Raw genomic sequence first — 21,284 nt, forward strand, 5'->3', positions numbered from 1 at the left:
AACTTGTAGAAATCATTTTATTCTCAATCCCATTATAATTTATAAGCCTTGCCCCTATTATTTTTCTATAATTTTCAACTGAGAGAGTAAAATAGAGGTGTTAGCTGGATTTGAAATGAAAAGAAGAAAATATGGAAGACAAAAGAATACACGATATTTGCAGTTCCTTCTGGTTATGTTTGTTAGGGCAATAATTTGCAATAAGCAGCACTTCAAATAATAATTAGAATAATAAAAACAACCAAGCCTCCTCCAACACCTACACCGATTACAGGGAATTTTACCCTAAACAAAATGCTCCACAACTTCAATCCCATGCATTCATCTCCTCCCACCTATCGCACTCGCAGCTTGTTGCCGTCATGGAAGTATATGCGGGATGGATTATTAATTACGTTGTGAACCAGTCAGATTGGTGATCTTCTTCAAAAATTGGGATTAGTTGTCGAATTTCGAGCTTTAATATAAAATGGGGAGAATTTCAGACAAACTTTTACGCTTAATGGTTTTGGGTGGACGAAATTACCCCTTACATCGTTAAAAAGATTGACAAGAATACTAACACGTCATTGACTTGAAACTACAAGGTCAAAAGTGATTGAAGTGCAAAATTACAGGAACCAAAAGTAACTTTTTGCCAAAATAAAAAGCAAAGAAACAAAGAAAAAAAAAAGAAAAAAAAAAGCAATTCTTTACTCTTTAACTTCAGAGCAGAATCAGACAGAGGGAGTAAAAGATCCCAAGAAAAATAGGAAGAAGAAAATTCAATATCACCTAGATACAGGATCATTCACGTATTAAAATAAACATGAGAAAAAATAAACAAACAATGGAGGACATGAACTGTACGCAATTTTAAAGTCAAAATATTGAAAACCAAGTGTAAAAACTCCAACTTTAAATGTTCAATCAACCCCAGTTGGGCAAAGCTAATAATTTGCATCTTGTTCCAAAGGCTCTTTTTAACTAAAGACCCCAAAGAAAGGTTTTTGAGGAATCGTAAAGAAAAAAAAGCCTTTAAAAAAAATTAGAAAAAGAAAAACAAAGAAATGGAGAAAGAAATGTGTTGTTAAACGAACTCTAAAATTAACCGATTATGGTATACTTATTAAAATTATATTTGTTTCATAATTCAATATATTCTCTTTGGTCATTTTATATTAAAATAAATTAGTAATTCAATAATTAATTTGGTAATATAGTATACTCAGTTAATTTTAAAGTTCGTTTAACAACACTCTTACCTTACCCTCAGTATGGGGTGTGACATAATTAATGCACGAATTTACATTTATAGTATGGTTAAGTTGGGTAGCCATAGGGGGATCCACGTTTGGGCTGAGGTGGGCTCCATCCCAGTGCTGATTTTAGAGACTAGGCTTAATGGCTTGGAGCAATCAAATTTAATGGCTTCTTCACCTGCTGAAGTCCCTTGAAATTCAATGTATCTCACATCACTCACACCTACACCCGAAATCTGCCTTTTTTCAAAACAAATCACAACCATATAATTAGAACTTAATTGATTACTGAATTTTTGCAGTCATGAAATAGTACTTACTGAATTTTATTTCTTGGTAAAACGTATTTACATAAAGAGAAGCAATGCACTAACCTAATTCCATGGCATGGTCTGTTAATTCCTTAAAGCCATAACATGTTTAACACTAACCTGAGTATGACATGGTGCTGGCGCAGATTGGATGATGCTGGAACAGATTGGCATAGGTATAGAAGTTCTTCTCCTGAGAATCCGATCCTTATAGCTATAACTCTGATGGGTGAATTTCTGTTTAGCTGTGTTGTGTTATTCGGATCTAGGAGGGAGCCTTCTATTTATATGCATCTCTCTAAGTGTCTTGCCCATCAAGAAACACTTAGAGATATCCTTCATGCTATAGGATTAATCCATTCCAATCCTTGTAGAACTAGGAACCCTTAAGCCTTCATTATCCTTATTGAACACTGTTTGAGGCTTGCCTAATCAAGATAGGTTTTGAGTTCCTAATAAACAATAAGTCTTTGTAATCCTAAGTTGATTAGAAGATCACTTTAGTAGGTTTAATGTAATAAACCTTCTTACATTCTCCCACTTGATCAAATAATCAATTTAGACTTATTGTTCATTACTTAATGGCCATGTGGAACTCAAATTCTCTTGTTCCTTTTATCAAGCCACTGTCATTTTGAAAAATTCATAAAGGACTATCAAGTACATGGATATATAACATCCAAGACTTTTATAATCACATACATGAATCTGCAAAACACATAAGGCTTCCAACTGGATTGAAAAACAAGAACTGTTTTTGGTTTTACTATATGTGTGACAAAACTGAACAGTTCTTTGCCCACCCTTCAAAACTACCAAGGTTTGAACAATCTTTAATGACTCATTCATAGATTCAAACTGTAAACATAATGTTGACATGATTACAGTTTGGTCTTTGTTCTATTTGTCATCCATAAATAGCAAATGCAGAACATTGTATAAAAGCAATTCAATTAAATCTGCAAAATAAAACTGTCTAGATAAAACTAGTTAACAAAATCAGAATTAAAACATAACTATAAGAACTCTAGCTCCCACTGACTCCCACTGACTTTAGGCATCAAAACTGAATTGCAATCCCATGCTTGCCACATGCCTGTGAAAAACATGATTAGGCAACCCTTTATTCAAAGGATCTGCAATCATAAAATCTGTGCCAATGTGACTTAGAGCAGTCTCTCCATCTCGAATCTTTTCCTTCGCAGATAAGAACTTTAAATGCAAATGCCTCATTCCATTTGATCTCTTATTTCCTTGTGCAAAATATACTGCCGCAGTATTGTCATTCCATAACTGAATCGGTTTCTGTATTGAATCCACAATTCTTAGCATAGACATGAAATTTTTAAGCCACATTGCCATTGAAGTAGCTTCATAAACTGCTAAGAATTCTGCTTGCATAGTGGAGGTTGACACATACTGCTGTTTCATGCTCTTCCATGCCACTGCAGCACCTGCAAATAGAAAAACAACTCCTGATGTGCATTTCTTAGTATCTTGGCATCCTGCAAAGTCTGCGTCTGCATATCCTTCCAGCTGCAAATTTTCAACCTTTCTATAGACCAGTTTGTACTCTTTAGTTCTCTGCAAATATCTTAATACTTTCTTGCCTGCAATCCAATGTGCTTGACTGGATTAGACTGAAATCTGCCAAGAACACTTATGCAGAATGCCAAGTCTGGTCTAGTGCAGACTTGTGCATACATCAAGCTTCCTACTAGTGATGCATAGGGCTTGTCTTCATCTCCAATCTCTCTTGCTCAGTTTTAGGAGATTGTTCACTGCTCAATTTATCCCCTTTTGAGAAGGGAACATCACATCCTGTACAGTTTCCCATGTTGAACCTTCTAAGCACTTTCTCAATATATGCCTTCGACATAAGCCGATCATTTTCCTTTCTCTGTCCCTGCTGATTTCTATTCCAAGAACATAGTTTGCCTCTCCCAAATCACTCATATCAAAGTGATCGGACAGCATCCTTTTAGTGTCATGTAACATGGACAGATTGCTACTTGCTAGCAGAATGTCATCCACATATAGCAGCATGAGGATGAAATTCCTTCCATTGAATTTCATATAGATGCATTCATCCAATGGATTATCAATGAAGCCTTGGGACTTAACAACTTCATCAAACTTGAGATACCATTGTCTTGATGCCTGTTTTAGACCATATATTGATTTCTGCAGCTTGCACACTAAATTCTCTTCCCCTTTTGAGCCAAAACCATCCTGTTTCATATATATTTCTTCAATCAGTTCTCCATTTAGGAAAGCTGTCTTAACGTCCATCTGATGAAGATGCAGATCAAAATGAGCAACCAAAGCCATTATGACTCTAAATGAATCTTTAGTTGATACAGGGGAGAAAGTTTCATTGTAATCAACTCCCTCTTCTTGTGTGTAACCTTTTGCCACTAATCTGGCTTTATACCTGTCTATTTGTCCTTGTGCATTCCTTTTGGTTTTATAAACCCACTTGCATCCTATAGGTTTGCATCCTAATGGCAAATTAACTAGTTTCCATACTCCATTTTTGCTCATTGATTCTAGTTCAGATTCCATGGCTGCAGACCACTGTGAACTTTTGTCACTTTCCATGGCCTGCTTGAAAGTTGCAGGGTCTTCCTCAGTATTGATGTCATGCTCTGATTCTTGCAGGTAAACAAAGTAGTCATTTGACAAGGCTGGCCTTTTAGGTCTCTGTGATCTCCTGAGTCAGAATCTGGAGCCGATCTATCGCATTTCTTCCAGCCTGCTGATCATCTGCATTTCTTCTCTGCAGTTTGCTGCTTTTCATCACTTGTCCTTCATTATTCCCTTCTGCATCCATTGGTGAGGCTTGGTTTTCTTCCAAGGCATCAAAAGGTAATATAGTGACTTCTCTTGTTTGGTTTTCAGCTGCAGTTTCCTTAGTTTCCAAAACTTCATCAAAAATAAAATCTGTTTCATCTAATCCTTCCTCCTCTTCTTCAATAAAAATTGCTTTCTGTGTTTCCACAAATCTAGTGTTATTTTTAGGACAATAAAACCTATAACCTTTTGTCCTATCTGGATATCCTATGAAGAAACAGCTCACTGTTTTGGAATCAAGTTTCTTCTGCATAGGATTGTACAGCTTTGCCTCTGCCTTGCATCCCTGTGTCCTTAGATGAGCCAAGCTAGGCTTTCTTTTACACCAGATTTCGTAGGGTATGTTGTTTGTAGCTTTGGTGGGAATTCTGTTGGCAAGGTAGTTTGCAGTTTTTAAAGCTTCTCCCCATAGAAAAGTAGGAAGCTTTGCACAACACATCATGCTTCTCACCATCTCTATTAAGGTTCTATTTTTTCTTTCTCAAACACCATTCTGCTGCGGTGTTCCAGGATTTGTATATTGTGAAACAATGCCCTCTTGCTGTAGGAAGTTTGCAAAAGGTCCTGGATTTCTTCCTTTTTCTGTGAACTTGCCATAGAACTCTCCACCCCTATCTGATCTTACAACTTTTATCTTAGAATCCAGCTGGTTTTCCACTTCTGCCTTGTAGATTTTAAACATTTCCAGTGCTTTGGATTTTTCTGTTATCAGATACACATATCCATATCTTGAAAAATCATCTGTAAAAGTAATAAAATAACTGAAACCATCATGTGTATTAACTGGAAAAGTCCGCAGATATCTGTGTGTATTACCTCAAGTAGTTTCTCACTTCTTATTGCCCCTTTCTTTCTGAGATTTGTTAGCTTTCCTTTTGCACATTCAATGCATGTTTTATCTTGTTCATGGTGATTAAGTGGTGGGAGAATTGATTCTTTGCTTAGGAGATTCATTCTTTCTTTTGAGACATGTCCAAGTCTCTTATGCCATAGTGTGAAAGATTCTGCATTACAAGGCTGTTTTGAACTTAACACATTTATCATCTCTGTACTTTGATTTGGTAATTTGCAGTTCAAACGAAACATTCCATCGATCAATAATCCATTACCAATAAAACTTTTATTTCTGAAAATGGAGAAACCAGACTCATCAAACTCAAACTGTAAGTTTGATTTTACAAGCTTGCTAACTGATAACAAATTCCTTGTCATAGAAGGAACATAAACGACATCAACTAATTCCAAAATAAAACCTGACTCCAACTCAAGACTAGCTAAACCAACAAAATCTACTCTAACTCTTTCTCCATTTCCCACGAACACCTTCAAGTCATCCTTGTTTGGCACCCTCTTTGTTTTGAATCCCTTTTCCCTTTTGTTTGTCCAACCAGCGCTTGTATCTTCTGCAATCTCTCTTTAAATGTCCAAATTTCTTGCAGAAGAAACACTTCAAACCTACTGGACCCGTGCCCTTTGCAGACTCATCTTTCCTTTGCTGCTTATCTGTGTTCTTGTTTTTGGTCCATTCCTTTGGTTTAAACTTAGTATCCTGCACCAAATACACTTGTTCTTTTCCTTTGTCCTTTCTGATACTTTGTTCTTCCTGCACACATATACCTATCAAATCAGCAACTGACCATATCTCCTTCTGAGCAATATAAGTAGTTTTCAGTTGTCTAAAAATGCTAGGTAGAGAATTAATAGCAAAGTGCACCATCATGGTTTCATCCACATGGACTTTTAGAGCCTTCAGCTTGTTTCCTATCTCAACCATGTTCAGAATATGAGTTCTTATGCAGCCTTCTCCATTGTATTTCATATCTGTCAGCTGGCTCATGAGTGTACCAATTTCAGCTTTCTTGGATCCTTGGAAGTTTTCTGCAATAGCTTCCATGAATAGCTTAGCACTCTCGTTTCAATAATCGCCTCGACCTCTTCTGAAATAGACCTCCTCATGATCAGAATTGCCATTTTGTTGGCCTTAATCCACTTTGCATATTTAGTCTTAGTCTCAGCAGATGCATCAATCGCAGTCTGATAGAGCTTCATCAGTAAGAACCATCTCATAATCCAGAAGTCCAAGAGCAATTTCCACATCTTCTCTCCATTTCTTATAATTTGAGCCAGTGAGAGTTCGAATCGAGTTATGATTGACTGTACATGTTTAAAACAAGATAAGCACTTTATATATAAATTTCCTAGAACTTTAATCAAACATACTTAATCACATCTTTGGACAATGATTCAAGCATGCTTATTGACACTGGAAAACGAGTAGATGTGGATTTCTGAGCAAAAGATCTTCTACATCTTTAGACAGAAGAAAACCTTTCACTAATCCATATCTATCCATGTTCCATGTCGATCCACCATGATGCAAGACATATCAAACTGCGACATCTTTGGACAGAAAGCCTTTCGACATGTTTTGCATCATGGTGCAAATTCGATCATAAACCTTGAATATAGTGATCATGCAATGGTTGAGTCGCTTTGGCTTACTCAATCACGGCACAATAATCGTAAGCAATGATCTGTAGAAAACTTTAAGAACATGATAAAGTTCATACTTTATACTGTTATCATGTTCATACTTTATAACTTAAAACTGTCGTTATTTATTCTCAATTTTCCTGCACGAGTTTTGTTAGGTATAACATGATATAACTTAAGCTCTGATACCACATGTTAATTCCTTAAAGCCATAACATGTTTAACACTAACCTGAGTCGACATGGTGCTGGCGCAGATTGGATGATGCTGGAACAAATTGGCAGTGCTAGGTATAGAAGTTCTTCTCCTGAGAATCCGATCCTTATAGCTATAACTCTGATGGGTGAATTTCTGTTTAGCTGTGTTGTGTTATTCGGATCTAGGAGGGAGCCTTCTATTTATATGCATCTCTCTAAGTGTCTTGCCCATCAAGAAACACTTAGAGATATCCTTCATGCTATAGGATTAATCCATTCCAATCCTTGTAGAACTAGGAACCCTTAAGCCTTCATTATCCTTATTGAACACTGTTTGAGGCTTGCCTAATCGAGATAGGTTTTGAGTTCCTAATAAACAATAAGTCTTTGTAATCCTAAGTTGATTAGAAGATCACTTTAGTAGGTTTAATGTAATAAACCTTCTTACATGGTCCGCATACATTGTTTGTGTGTGGCGGAAACAAATTTCACAAGATGGAAGATATGAAACCGTTGAAACAAACAAAACTAAGATATGTAAATACAGAAATCCAAAGAGTACAATGACTAATACTGGTTCAGCTCATATACAGTTTAAGACGACGAGAAATTCCAATAATATCCCAAAGGAGATTACAACAAGTGGAAATTAACACTCTCACCTAATTTAGGAATTAAAGAGTTCCTCTCATAACCCAAGTCCCAATTACACCCAAGTCACTTTTAAGCTTGTCACACACAAAAGCCAACGAATTTTTAATATGTACGCTATATTTGAGCCAACCCTATACTTGAGCCTTTCCTTGTTTGTTGCTGTGCCCTAAATCTCTGTGTTCTCTAGTTGGTAGAGCCAATATCATATACACTTTTGTGCTGCCATGAAAGGAAGCAGTAGCTCCCTGTCGTCCAGGTCACCCTCGCCAAGAAGACGATCGAAATCCAAAAATATTAGTATTGTTCATCTCCCAGACGTTGTATTGATTGAAATACTTTGTCGACTATCTTGCAACATACTGATTTCTCAATGCAAGTGTGTGTGCAAGCATTGGTTCACTCTAATCTCCAGTCCTTGTTTTATCGAACACTTTCTGCGTCACCGGAGTGATAAGAAAGCACCCATAATACGCACCCTGATAGACCGCGATGCAGAGGAACTCAACGGAATTTTGCCATCGTCCAAGGTGCTAACTCCTGTCATGAAAACACTCCAGAGTTTGGACTTTTTCAAAGAAAACCCAGTTGTTGTGGGGACATATAATGACTTAATTCTGTGTTGTCGAAACAATTATAGCAGCAATAATTACTGCATATGCAATCCATACACCATGCAATGGGTTGCTCTTCCTCTCCCTCCTAATGCTCCTGAGGGAGGATCTGTAGCAGTCGGATTGATCTGCGATAGGCCCTACTATAACTACAAGAAGGAAAACAACGAGAAAGGACATGGCATGCAGGAATGTAGGTACAAGGTTGTGAGAATTCTTCCTCCAGATATAGAATATCCCTACGACGAATGGGAGTTGGAGATCTTCTGTTCCGAAACAGGCGAATGGAGAGAAGGATCTGTAGAATTCCCAGAAGAAAAAGTTATTATTATGAATTTAAACCTTTTGGCTTTGCTTACAATGGAAAGTTGTATTGGTTGGATTCGGATTCGGATTTTGATTCGGATCAAAATGATCGCCTTATAGTAATTGGATTCGATCCGTTTAGTGATGTCAATGGTAAGTGTAGTTTCATTGAACTTGATGAGCCTTTATGCTACCTTCAGTATCAGTACTTTGGTGCTTATGGAGGTTGCATGCGGCTGTGTGGCATGGATGAGACAAGTCTGGTTATTTTGGATTTGAAAGAAGAAGAAGATGGCAAATTGTGTTTGAGTAAACTCATGGATTATCCGCTGGACCAGAATATGTATCCGGATAAGGAATTGTGTGTTGGGCTGCTACCTTTCGATCCAACCAATGAGGAAGTTGAATGAGAATGAGGATGTTTTCTACATATTTGTGGATGGAGATGTTGTCACGTACAACATTCGTACTGGAAAGTGGTCGAAAAAGATGGTTGAAAAGAGGCTACATAAATATTCCCACCACCCCTTCCCAATTGTGCTGCCATGATGGCCGACACCAGTTCCTACACTTCCACAACATGATCAGCAGAGCAGCAGCAGCAGCGACTCCATGGCGGAGGAAACTAGCAGCAGCGACTCCATGGATGAGTAAACTGTATTTATATTTTCTAGCCGTGGACTTGTGATAATTTGCTGCAGTATGTTTTTCCCCTCAACTATTCCTCCATGTTTTGAATTTCTGTAATTCTTTTTTTTTTTTAATTTTGATCGAGAGTTTCAGTTATTATATATATCATGCTCCGGATATTAACCAAAGCTGAAATTTTGAATTGGTACCTTGAGTTGAGGCTTTAGTCCCTCCCTATGTATCAGCATGGTTTTGTTTGCAAAAATCTGAGGATATAAAATATTTTGGGAGAAAAACTCGCCTATGTATTCTCATGTTTCATACACCTTTCTCTTTATCTCTTTTTCTATATCCTTTACATTACAAAGAGTACGAAACATATTGCATGGAAGTTTTACTCGTATTATACTTTGGATGTATTTTGAGTTGAATTGGATTGCATAGGGTAAGGGTGGGCATGTTCTGTTTTGGCTTTGCTTTGTTAATTTGTTTTTTATTGTTGGAACTGGATTAGTAATCGTGACTTGTTTGTTATTAATTGATTCAAATATATGCACTAAAAAAATGCACCAAGTTTTGTTAACCAAATGATGTGTCAGTCTGTCATTAATTTATTCATATATGACCCATTGTGAACTATCATTTATTCAACAAAAAAGACTCTTGATATGTGCACCAAGACGTATGGATTTAATGAAAAAGTTGTCACATCTGGAGAAGTGTAGAGCCTGCAAACAATTACCCATAATTAATTTTGAGACCTCCTAGGAAGTCCTCATATTTACATTTATAATATGGGTAGTATTGCGCCACCAAGGTGAACCATTCCCGTTGATTTCTCCAGTTCCATTGATGATGAGTTTGGTTACATGAAAAAAAGATAGCCATGATTCTTTTCCACACTCTTTCCATGCATCCAGAGTGTTGGGTGCCGCAATTTTTCCCAAAACCTGTCATATATATATATATGATATATCCACCCAATTAAGCATCGTGTGTGAAATTCAAAAAACTACTTCTCTCTCTATTATTATTTTTTATGCTTGATTTCTTACCTCAACATGGACAGCGTTCAAAAAAGTACGTATGCGCGCACGATCACATTCACATATTCGAAAAGAAATGTGACACACTTACTTTAGAATCATCAGTTTGGCCATCTCCGACAGCACCATAGTCAAGCACATTAAAAGTTGTTTGGTTATATATGTATGTATAATATACAAAAGATAAATATAGGATGAAACGAATATAAGCCATGTTTTTTTATTCATGAATTCACATTTATTTTCATCAATGTTTTTTGATTCATGAGTTTCCATTTATCTCCAGTAATTAGCATGCATATGGTTCCCCCTTTTTAAACAAGTCAGTAGGTTTAATGAAGTTCTATGTATATTATGTATGTATTGAAATTAAATTAACCACGAATTAAGGATCCATCTCAATTAGTGAATAATCCTTTTCATTTAGCATGAGTATTAATAAGCATGGTTAACTGGTCAGCATGCAAGAGAATGTTCTGAATTTGAACGACATAGTACCTACACTGTACATGGAAACACGTACAGATTAAGAAACTTGCAGACAATGTATTTTAAAATCATAGTAAGTTATTAGATCTACCTATCAATCGATGGTTTGATATACCAAAATAATACGATTTCAAATCTCTATCTATACAATGGTTTCCTATGTTGCACCCATACTGTAACGACCCAGACCTAAATAAATTTTTAATTATCAATTTATTCATGTAAAAGACCATTTTGCTCGTGGAATATTTTATTAGTATCAAAGTTGACTTGTTGATCGGGAAGGAATTTGAAAATATCAATTGGACCATTGCGTAGAGCACATCGAGATGAGTCCGTAGACACGTTACACGTAGTGGGATCGAATTGGAGTTGTAATGAGGAAATGGCGATAAAAAATGTCTCAGTGGCATAACCGTAAATAACTCAAAGTTAGTTTTAGAAAAAAAATCAGACATCTCCTTCTCTCTCCTCACGCGCACGCTCAATGCTCAGTCTTCTCTCTCTCCTCCCGACGCAGCCCTCATTCTCTCTCTTCGATTCTCTCAATTCCGGCCACGGAAAGGGCCGGAACCGGTACGGTTCCACTCGTCTCGAAGCCACGAACCCGACCCACCCATTTTCCGGCCGGAAACCTCGAAATTCGCCGGCGATATCGACTGGTTTCTTCGGTTGTTCACGGCGTCGCTACGGCCGATTCCGGCTTCCATCTCCGGCAACCAAGGTACGATTTCTCACCTATTCTTCACGCATTAGCTGCCTGTTGTGTAGGTTTTGGACGATAGTCGTGTTTAGAAACTCAATTTAGAATTTAGGTTTTGGCCGGAATTTCTAATTGGATGGGTATTCTTGTAGGTACGATACGGATATAGGAGTATCGTGGACTTTTCCGGAAATTTGACCTTCCGATACTTTGTCCCGATACGTTTCGGATACTTTAAGGAGTTAGTGATTTGGGAAGTGGCTTCTCAATGTTTTAATTTGTTTTTGTGTTGCTTTTTTTATGGTTTGAACAATCCTATGGAAACTTGTGTTTTGTGTTTTGTTTATGAAGACTTGTGTTTTATTTTAATCATCTTATCGGTGCCGTACCCGTATTCTAATTTTTGGAGTTTTGTCGTATCGGGGAATCCCCATACCCATACAACACATATAAATGGTTTCAAAGCTTTATCTATACAGTAGCTCCGCCCCTGAAATTTGGAATAGGTAAATTTGCTTTCTGATTCTGTTTTAGTTGTATTGGTATCCTATTTCATCTGTTTGAACTACAACGAATCATATCATAGAAGACAATTTGCATATCTGGTGTGATTCCTAGTCTTTACTTTCATGCTATTTCTATTTGGGTGCTTATCAAAATCATCCATCCCATCTTGAATCTTTACCAGGTAAAATCCTCAATTTCAACATTGCCTGTAAATTTTTCTAACTTAGAAACCCCAATATTTTGATTAAGAATTCAGAAATTAATTCAGTTTTAAAATAAATAAATAAAACGTACTGCAAAACAAGGCTGCGTTGGGTGTCCTATTCAAATAGGGAATTGAAAAACCTTTCTTTTTCTTAAAAACAAGGAGATCTAAGTATCCTAATTCAAGTAGGGAATTCAAAAACTTTAGAAACAAGGCTTGTATAAGTCTCTGTCTCTTTTAGGTCTGTTTGCTTATTATTTCATATTTTGTAAGTTGTTATTGACAGGAAACAATAGATATCAAATCGCATATGTTTGTTCTGCCATGAGAGGAAGCAATAGCTCTCCGTCGTCCTTGTCACGAAGACAACCATGGAAATCGATAAAGATTGATGATCTCCCGGATGCTGTATTGATTGAAGTACTTTGCCGACTATCTTGCAGTAAACTAATTTTTCGATGCAAGTGTGTGTGCAAGCGTTGGTTCACCCTCATCTCCGATCCTTATTTTGTTGACCACTATCTACGTTACCAAAGCGATAAGAAAAGACACATAATACGCACCCTGATATATGCAAGGGAATACGTGGTAAGACTGAGATGCCACCCTTGGGCAAACCCAACTGTTGTAGCGACATATAATGACTTAATGTTGTGTTATGGAAACCTCAACCGTTACTGCATATGCAATCCATGCACGATGCAATGGGTTGCTCTTCCTCGCATTCCCACTTACACCGTACACTGCCACTATGAGATACGAGTGGGATTCATCTGCGATACCCCCTGCTATAACTACAAGGAAGACGAACACGAAGATCAGAAAGGAGATGTCATGCAGCATAATGCTGCGTATAGGTGCAAGGTTGTGAGAATTCGTCCTTCGGAGAAGGGTTATTATGATTTTTCCTTCGAATTTAAAGTGGACATTTTCTCTTCCGAGACTGGTGAATGGACGAAGGCAGTTGTATCGTCCCCACGAGCCATTACTTTGAATGGTCTTGGCTTTCATCACCAAGGAATATTGTACTGGTTGGGTCGGGAGGAAAATGGTTGCTCTATTATTTTTGGGTTGGATCCGTTTAGTGATAAACCTAAGTGTTTTTTCATTGCACTTGATGAGCCTTTAAACGACCTTCGGCACTTTGGTGTTTGCGGAGGTTGCATACGGATGTGTGGCTTGCACATGGCTACCAGAAGTCTGATTGTATTTTATTTGAAAGCAGAAGAAGATGGCAAATTCTGTTTGAGTAAACGCATGGTTTATTCGTTGGACCAAAATATGTACCTGGATAATGAATCGAATGTTAGCCTGCGACCCTTCGATCCAAACAATGAGGATGTTTGCTATCTATACGTGAATGGAGAATGTGTCAAGTACAAGTACAATTTTCGTACCAGAAAGTGGTCAAAGATCGTTGAAGAGATTCCACACAAAATTTCCTACAGCTTTGTGCATGTGCAGCCATGGTGGCCAACACCAGTTCCTAGACTCCCACAACATGCATGCCCAGCAGCAAGGCCATGGCGGAGGAAACGAGGCAAGCAAATTTAATATATACTATATACGTACAAAATGTAATCCAATTGATTTTCATTCATTGTCAATAACGTACCCGCATAAGATTCTTAGCCCACAACCCTGCAATGTAACGTTCCTAGTTGGTTATCTTCCCTACAAATAATTGTAATATATATTATTCCGCCTCAACCCTAAAATTATATTTTAGAGCTCGTTTGGAAGTAATATTCTGGAAAAACATATTTGCGTCATTCTGATCTTTCCAAAATCACTATCAAATAATACATGGTTTATTCGATGGACCAAAATATGTATCCGGATGATGCATTGTTTGTTTGGCTGCTACGTTTCGATCCAAACAACCAGGATGTTTACTATCTACTTGTGGATGGAGGTATTGTCATGCACAACATTATCGTACCATAAAGTGGTCAAAGATGCACAACATTATTTGTGGATGGACATAAAATTGTGGGCCTAGGGCAGAAAACAAAATTGTGAAGTTGAAATAAGTATATGAAGGTTTTCTTTAGATTGGTCTCTTGCCAACTAAGGGTGTGCAAAACCATACCAACGAATCATATCATAGAAGACAATTTGCATCTTGTGTGAATCCTAGCCTCTACTTTTATGTTATTTCTATTTAACATAAAATACTTATTCGGGAATTTTCTTTTATACTTATATGATTTTATCCACTTCTAAGTAAGGCTAGTGGTAAAAGTTTTATATAAATAAATAAAAACAGCGTAAAAGCCCATTTGCCCACGATCTTGGGCCTCTTCAGCTACCAGCCCAACAGGAACTGCGGTTGTTTCTAGAAGCTTTACTAGTTCAGTTGGGTTATCGTTGCACTTGCACTCCTCTCCACCTCATCTCCTCCTCTCCTCCTCCTGTCTAAGAATCAAGGACCATTTGATTCCTCTGGTTCTTTGTTGTTCCTGCTATTTCTGTTTGGGTGCTTAAGAAAATCATCCTCTTCAGTCTTGACCAGGTAAAATCCTTCATTTCCAATTTCCTATTTATTGACAGTAAAATTTCTAACCCTAAATCCCAATTTCTAGATTTAGGGTTCACAAATGCATAGAGTTCTATTGTACCAAGTAACTAAGCAAGCAGTTTCTTGTATTTAGTTTCATTTTGCTGATTCTGTTTTAGCTGCATTCGTTTTCTTAGTTTATTTATCTATTATATATAATCTTGTATGTATTGAAATTTGAAACATCATCTTGAACTAGATCCTAATTAAGTTGTGCTGCCATTGGAGGAAGCAGTAGAGCCCAGCAGTCCCTTGGAGCATATACACCTAAAAAGATAGATCATCACCCGTAAGGCAAAGGCAATCATTGAAATTGATGGATATTCATGATCTCCCTGAGCTTGTGTTGGTTGAAATACTTTGTCGAGTTCCTTGCGGTAAATTCATTTTTCAATGCAAGTGTGTGTGCAAGCGTTGGCTCACTCTCATCTCTGCTCCTTATTTTATTGACCGCTTTTTGCGTCTCCAAAGTCATAGGAAAACGCCTACTGTACGAACTTTGATAAGCCGCAATGCAGAGGAATTATTTAACAGAGTTTCTTTGTCCGAAGTGTTCACTCCTATGTTGAAAAGACTCGAGAGTTTCGACCATTTGGAAACAGAGCCAGTTGTGGTAGGGGCTTACAATGACTTGATTTTATGCTGTGATAGCTTGTTTGATCAACACAATTACTACATATGCAATCCATACACCACGCAATGGGTTGCTCTTCCTCCCACCCCTACTCGATGCTATGACATTGTACGAGTGGGATTCATCTGTGATAGTCCCTACTATGAGGAAGACAATCCAAATGGACTTGTCATCCAGCTTAATGCCAAGTTTAGATGCAAGGTTGTGAGAATTCTTCCTCCTGATCGTCAATTTGTATTTGATCATGATGAGCACTGCTTCAATTTTAATGTGGAGATCTTCTCTTTTGAGACTGGTAAATGGAGCGAGTTAGTTGTATCATCCCCACGAGGAATTTCTTATGATTATCTCGATGCTATGGCCTTTTCGTACAATGGAGTGTTGTATTGGTCGGGTCATGATTATGGCTATTTTCTGGTTCTTGGGTTGGATCCGTTCAATGACAATAGCAGTGCTAGCACTAGTAGTGGTTGTAACAATGGTGGTGATATTATTGATCATAAATGTCGTTTCGTGGTATTTGCTATGCCTGTAGCCGACCATTTTGTAGTTGAGTGCCTGGGTGTGTGTGGAGGGTTCTTGCGGATGTGTGACTTTGACACAGATACCAAAACTCTGTTTGTTTGGGATTTGAAACGACAAGATCATGATTATATGGTCAAGGGAGCTGGCGAATTGTGTTTGAGTAAACACAATGTTTATTCCTTCGACCAAGATATGTATCCGGATGATGCACGAGTCGTTGAGAGGCTATCTTTCGACCCAAATAATGAGGATATTTTTTATCTATATGTGGATGCAGATGTTATAATGTGCAACATTCGTACAAGAAAGTGGTCAAAGATGGTTGAAAAGAGGAAACTCAATAATTTTTATTTCTTCCCATTCGTACTCCCATGGTGGCCAACACCAGTTCCTAGCCTACCACAACATGCCCACCAGCTAGCCCATGGTGGAGAAACTAGCAGCTAGCTAATATATAGGAAGAATTAAAGTAGTAAACTTTTATTTATTGAAGCTGTATTATCATTTATATTTAATGTATTTTCAGCTAGCAATGCACTTGTGAAAATTTTCTGCAGGTGACTTATTTATTTTTATTATGTATTTCTGGTCAACTGTTCTTCCATGTTATTATAGTGATACATGACCTGATCACTCTGAATTTCGGTTATTATATGCACCGACTATTAACTAAAGCAGAAATTTTGAATTTGTACCTTGAGTTGAGGCTTGAGCAAGTCTACATCAGCTGGATCTGCAATATTCATGCTTTTGTTTGCAGAAGATAGTATTTTGGGTTTTATGTTTGCTGGTGCATGCAGTTGGCCATGTTCTATTTTGTTTGTGCTTTATTAATTTGTTTCAGATTGCTGCTGATGTTGGTTAACTTCCATGTTGGGGTAGGAGCTATCCAACAACTCAAGGTCTCCTTTCCTTTGCAATTTGGCTTCTTTCAGATTGAGCCCCCTATATTTTGCTGTGTTCTGTTCTATCAGATAATTATTTGCTCTGGTTTTTGCCCTCTTCTAGCTCTACCCTTCTTTTCTGGACTTTATTATGCATTAATTTCTCCGTGGCCTTGTTTAATGTGTTTCTCTTCATCTGTATATGCTCATGGCCATCTAGAGCCTGTTTGAACTACACATCCCTATCAATCTGTTTCATTCATCTTCAACCCAATGTTATTCAAGCTCATTACAAGTAATTTTTACACTTTTTTTTTACCTTGGGTGCTCTGTGTGGCCTTTGTCTACACATTTTTACCTCTAGGCTGTGTCAGTTTATGATTCCAAAAAAAAAAAATTTAAGGCTTTTGCTCTCCAATAGGCCCGAACACATTGATCCATTTCTAATTTTTCGTCACAATCCAAACCCAGATGTGAGTTCGAACCTTCAACTCAAAACCCAATGATCCTAAACTCAAAGCCGAATTCTGAGGTTTATGTAAACGCATCAAACGCCGGAAGTCAATACAGTGAGGCTATAATGAGGGGTTATAACGTGAGCCGTGAGGCCTATTCTCATGTAGAAAAAGAGAGACTCAAAGAAAATGTTAGGTTCAATATACTGGAGAAAAGAAAAAGAAATATGAGTCATATCATATATATACCCATTTGGACCCCAAAAGTTTAGATTTGGTTAGATGTAGATATACTCCGAAGATATGTATTATGAATAATATATGTGAGCTCTCATCCCATGCCTGCTCATTCTTTACCCTCATTTCCAGAAAATAATGAATTAATAACTTTTTATTTAACTGCAACTGCGTTACCATGAAATAATTAACAAATAGAAACATCGAGAGGGTAACTAAAGTTGATGATGACTTCTATTACCTCATATGTGTGATGGTGAAAAAATGTGTATGGTTTATGGATATTATACATATTGGCTAACAACTTGGATCATTAGATAAGTTGTGGAGTGGATCAAAACGAGTTTTATTAATTTACTAACCGATTAACACTTAAGCTTTTATTTTTCTTTTAATATAAGTGATAATCTAAACTAGAGAAGATGAAATTTCTCTCAGACACACGCTTAAGTCTTATTATGTATATCTTAACATAAACACATACATGCAGATGCTGGGTACTGTATTTCTTCATGTTGTAATTAGAGATGGTCCACACGGGTTCTCAGGACGCAGCTTCTGCACCACGAGACGTTGGATATAGCTCGGATCTCTTTGACATCCCTTTATAAGAAAATGGCGGGCCACCATGGAATTATGCCCACCACAAGCTCCTGGTGGGAGCCTAAAAATTTCCTGGCACAGGGGGGGACGACGTGTACTCTTGGAAAGTGCGTGGATGGAATTTGATGGAATTTGAAACAGTGAAAGGGCTTGTTTAGACTTTACACAATATTAAAGTTAAAAGCAGCTTCCCAGGAAAGAAGAAAATTCGTCAAAGTGGTTGGACCGTGGTTTGAAGAAGACTGAAGAATACAAGTGCGATTGGACTTTCTCCAAGGCCAAGCAACCAGATGCAGCCTCCACCGGATGAACCAAACTTAAATGCGATGCACAGTGAGCGGAGCTTTATATAACTTTTTTTGGTTTTTCCCAAAGTTAAAAATGAGAAGAGGAATTTTCTCGCACACTTGACTTGTGCGAGACACCATTCTATAAGTTAATGACATTTTTTATTGACCAGTTGGCATATCAATACTTGACATGTGTCTATTGATATAACGATAGTTCTATAAATATAAAGTAAATAATTAATTATGATTATATTAATGGACACGTGTCAAGTATTGAGAATGATTGTAAAAATACGCCTTAAATTAAAGTGGTGGACAAAAATATTTCCAAAAAGAAAGAGATGATTTAATATATATTATATAGTGTGTCATACCCAACTCAGCCAACCCTTCATCTATCTATCGCAATTGGGTTTAAATTTCCTTTGGTTTGACCGCCAAAAATTAAGGGGCGGACAAGTTGCAATTGTAAACCAACGACTGTGTTTTATTTCCAGCAAAAAAACAGGATGTGTTTTATTAACTTTTCATAAATACAGCAACATGCTAGATGCTGTCAATGTCTGGTTTGGCTTGGTAAGCCTTGAATAACACGATAGCGATTGCTGAGATGTATGGTTGTGTGCATCTTCATCTAAATCAATAAATAGCTTAACATCAATATCTGTAGTCCCTTCTCTTATGGATCTTTCAAATAATTTCATATGAGTGATACTTTTTAGGGTTCCTTACTTCTTCTTTTTTTCAACGATCTAAATCATTTATTTTTTAAATCTATATTCATAGATCATCCTTGCAAAAAATTAGATAAATTGAAAACTTTTCGACATCCAATTATGTCATACAAAATCAATTAACACTTCAAGAAAGTACTAAAATTTCAATAATTCAATTGAGTGGTGAATAATATCGGATTAGGTGATTTTTTGTAGATATGATTTTTAAATGAATATCTACAAAATAGGCGATTTGGATTAGTGAAATATAATACAAGAGTGTCCCTGAAATAAACTTATTTAAGGAATATCTCAATTGAAGCTCTCTGTATATATATACTTAACATATATATATACACATCCTATTTATGGATTGTAATCTAATGATTAAATATGTTTAGTTTTTAGGTTCTTTTTCGAGGATCATCCATGTAATGAAATGGTTAAATAGGAAAATCTGAGTATTACCATTGTATTTTATTTTTATCTAGTGAAATGTTTTTTTTTTTGGGTGACATTTTAAAGGATCAAGTAGTTTTTAGTCTAAATAATTTTACAAATTTATAAATAAACCCAATCCTAGACATGTATTTATAAAAAAACCCAAGCACTATTTAAACATAGAAACATCAACCCCAAAGTCAACTTTTTGGGTGTGTTTATAAATGAGTTTTGAGTGTGTGTAATGATGGGTTTTGGGTGTGTTTATATGTTTAAATAGTGCTTGGGTTTTTTTATAATTTCCTCCCATGAGTGAAACTCCCAAATAATTTTGTGCATGGATGGCCCTTGAAGGACAACCTAAAGTATAGACGGTTATGATAATTGAATTGCATTACGAAGGATGTTTGGATTTTTTTATATTCAACAAAGACACTTGACTTCCGAAAGGCCGGAAAACACCATAAGAGACGAGATTGTTGTTCCTCGGAAGTTTAGGTGTTGGGCAAGAGTACTCACCACCTGCTTGAAAAAATTCATAATTGAAGTGCAGCAAGTAACTCATGTCTTGTGCGGCTTTTTTTTTTTCACTAGTCTGGCCAAAATGATTTCGTTACAAGTTGTGGCTAACTGCTAACCCTCGTCTGCAAATCTGTTCCCCTTTTAAAAGAACTGATACCAGAAATAATCATTGATAATATTGTCCATATATAGACTAATATCAAGAAAAGCTTACTCCCCAACAAAAATTAAATTAAATTAAAAAAAGAGGAAAGCACGTAGTTTATTTATCCTGCATACCTTTTTTGAGAGGATTATGGAGAACACTGGTTTTTCTTAGAAGACTTTACAATTGATAGACATTATAGTTTGGAGGAAGATGTTGATACATGGAACATTATCGTCACACAAGTTCACAACTCGGCTGTTTGAAAATGACAACAATCCAAACATTGATCATGATCAGCACTTCACATCAAATCATCTCTCCTTTTAAAGGCCGAATTAAGCAGTTGAACTCTCTCTCTCTCTCTCTCTCTCTCTCTCTCCCTAACTTTTCCTGTCATTAGCTTAATTTGGTCATTAGCTTAATTTGGTCATTAACTTTTTCATCATAAACGCCTCCCGTTCTGGTCGTATACCTACCTAAATTGTTCTAATAGGTCCGCTTAAATTGTCCAATAAAAAGAAAGTAAAATAAATACCATGGTTATATCTATTATCACAATGTGGACTTTTTTTTATGTGTAATTTATAGCTTTACAGCCAAGTGGGGTTTGGTTTTGGTGGTTCCAAATCGGTACCCCAACATGTTTCACATGCTTAATCAAATGAAGACCCCTTTTTTTTTTCTTTTTTTAATGAACACATAACGTGTTGGAAAATTAGTTCATATTGCATCATGTGATTAATTAGGGCATAAAAATACCCTCAAATCAATTAGAGCATGTCCCATCAAAGTTTCAACGTTATAACATACACGTCAATGATGTGAGGATAATAAGACTAATTTCTTAAAAGTTATGGTAGCATTAATCGTCATACGTGTTTGAATTAATATTATATTGTTAACGTATTATGTGATTATTTTTATTAAGTATTCACGATTATCACCGTATACGCGTGAATTACTGAGACTAGTTTTGGTCAAATCTCTCTTCTTTTTTTCCGTTGATCTCGTTTGCATATCTTT

At 36.7% G+C, this 21,284-nt stretch overlaps 2 protein-coding genes and 1 pseudogene across 3 annotated transcripts; 2 read left to right on the forward strand and 1 right to left on the reverse strand.

The window, feature by feature from the left end:
* Positions 1-5,510: 5,510 nt before the first annotated feature.
* LOC148917907 (uncharacterized) lies at positions 5,511-6,758 on the reverse strand (annotated as a pseudogene).
* Positions 6,759-11,227: 4,469 nt separating this feature from the next.
* On the forward strand, positions 11,228-14,018 carry LOC107880956 (uncharacterized). The gene is made up of 2 exons (XM_016793654.2): positions 11,228-11,555; positions 12,533-14,018. Exon 2 carries the CDS (start codon positions 12,571-12,573, stop codon positions 13,798-13,800), a length of 1,230 nt encoding a protein of 409 aa, XP_016649140.2. The 5' UTR covers positions 11,228-11,555; positions 12,533-12,570; the 3' UTR covers positions 13,801-14,018.
* Positions 14,019-14,601: 583 nt separating this feature from the next.
* Positions 14,602-16,558, forward strand: LOC103327838 (F-box protein At1g49990-like). 2 transcript variants are annotated; one of them, XM_089051341.1, is made up of 2 exons: positions 14,602-14,761; positions 15,006-16,558. In XM_089051341.1, exon 2 carries the CDS (start codon positions 15,123-15,125, stop codon positions 16,410-16,412), a length of 1,290 nt encoding a protein of 429 aa, XP_088907467.1. In that variant the 5' UTR covers positions 14,602-14,761; positions 15,006-15,122; the 3' UTR covers positions 16,413-16,558. The 2 variants fall into 2 exon arrangements, with proteins under 2 accessions (XP_088907467.1, XP_016649123.2); XM_016793637.2 differs by having other exon boundaries at positions 14,603-14,761; positions 15,042-16,558.
* The last annotated feature ends 4,726 nt before the right edge of the window (positions 16,559-21,284 follow it).

The sequence above is a fragment of the Prunus mume genome, linkage group LG4, assembly GCF_029339155.1.
Source record: "Prunus mume cultivar Tortuosa linkage group LG4, ASM2933915v1, whole genome shotgun sequence".
NCBI lineage: Eukaryota > Viridiplantae > Streptophyta > Magnoliopsida > Rosales > Rosaceae > Prunus > Prunus mume.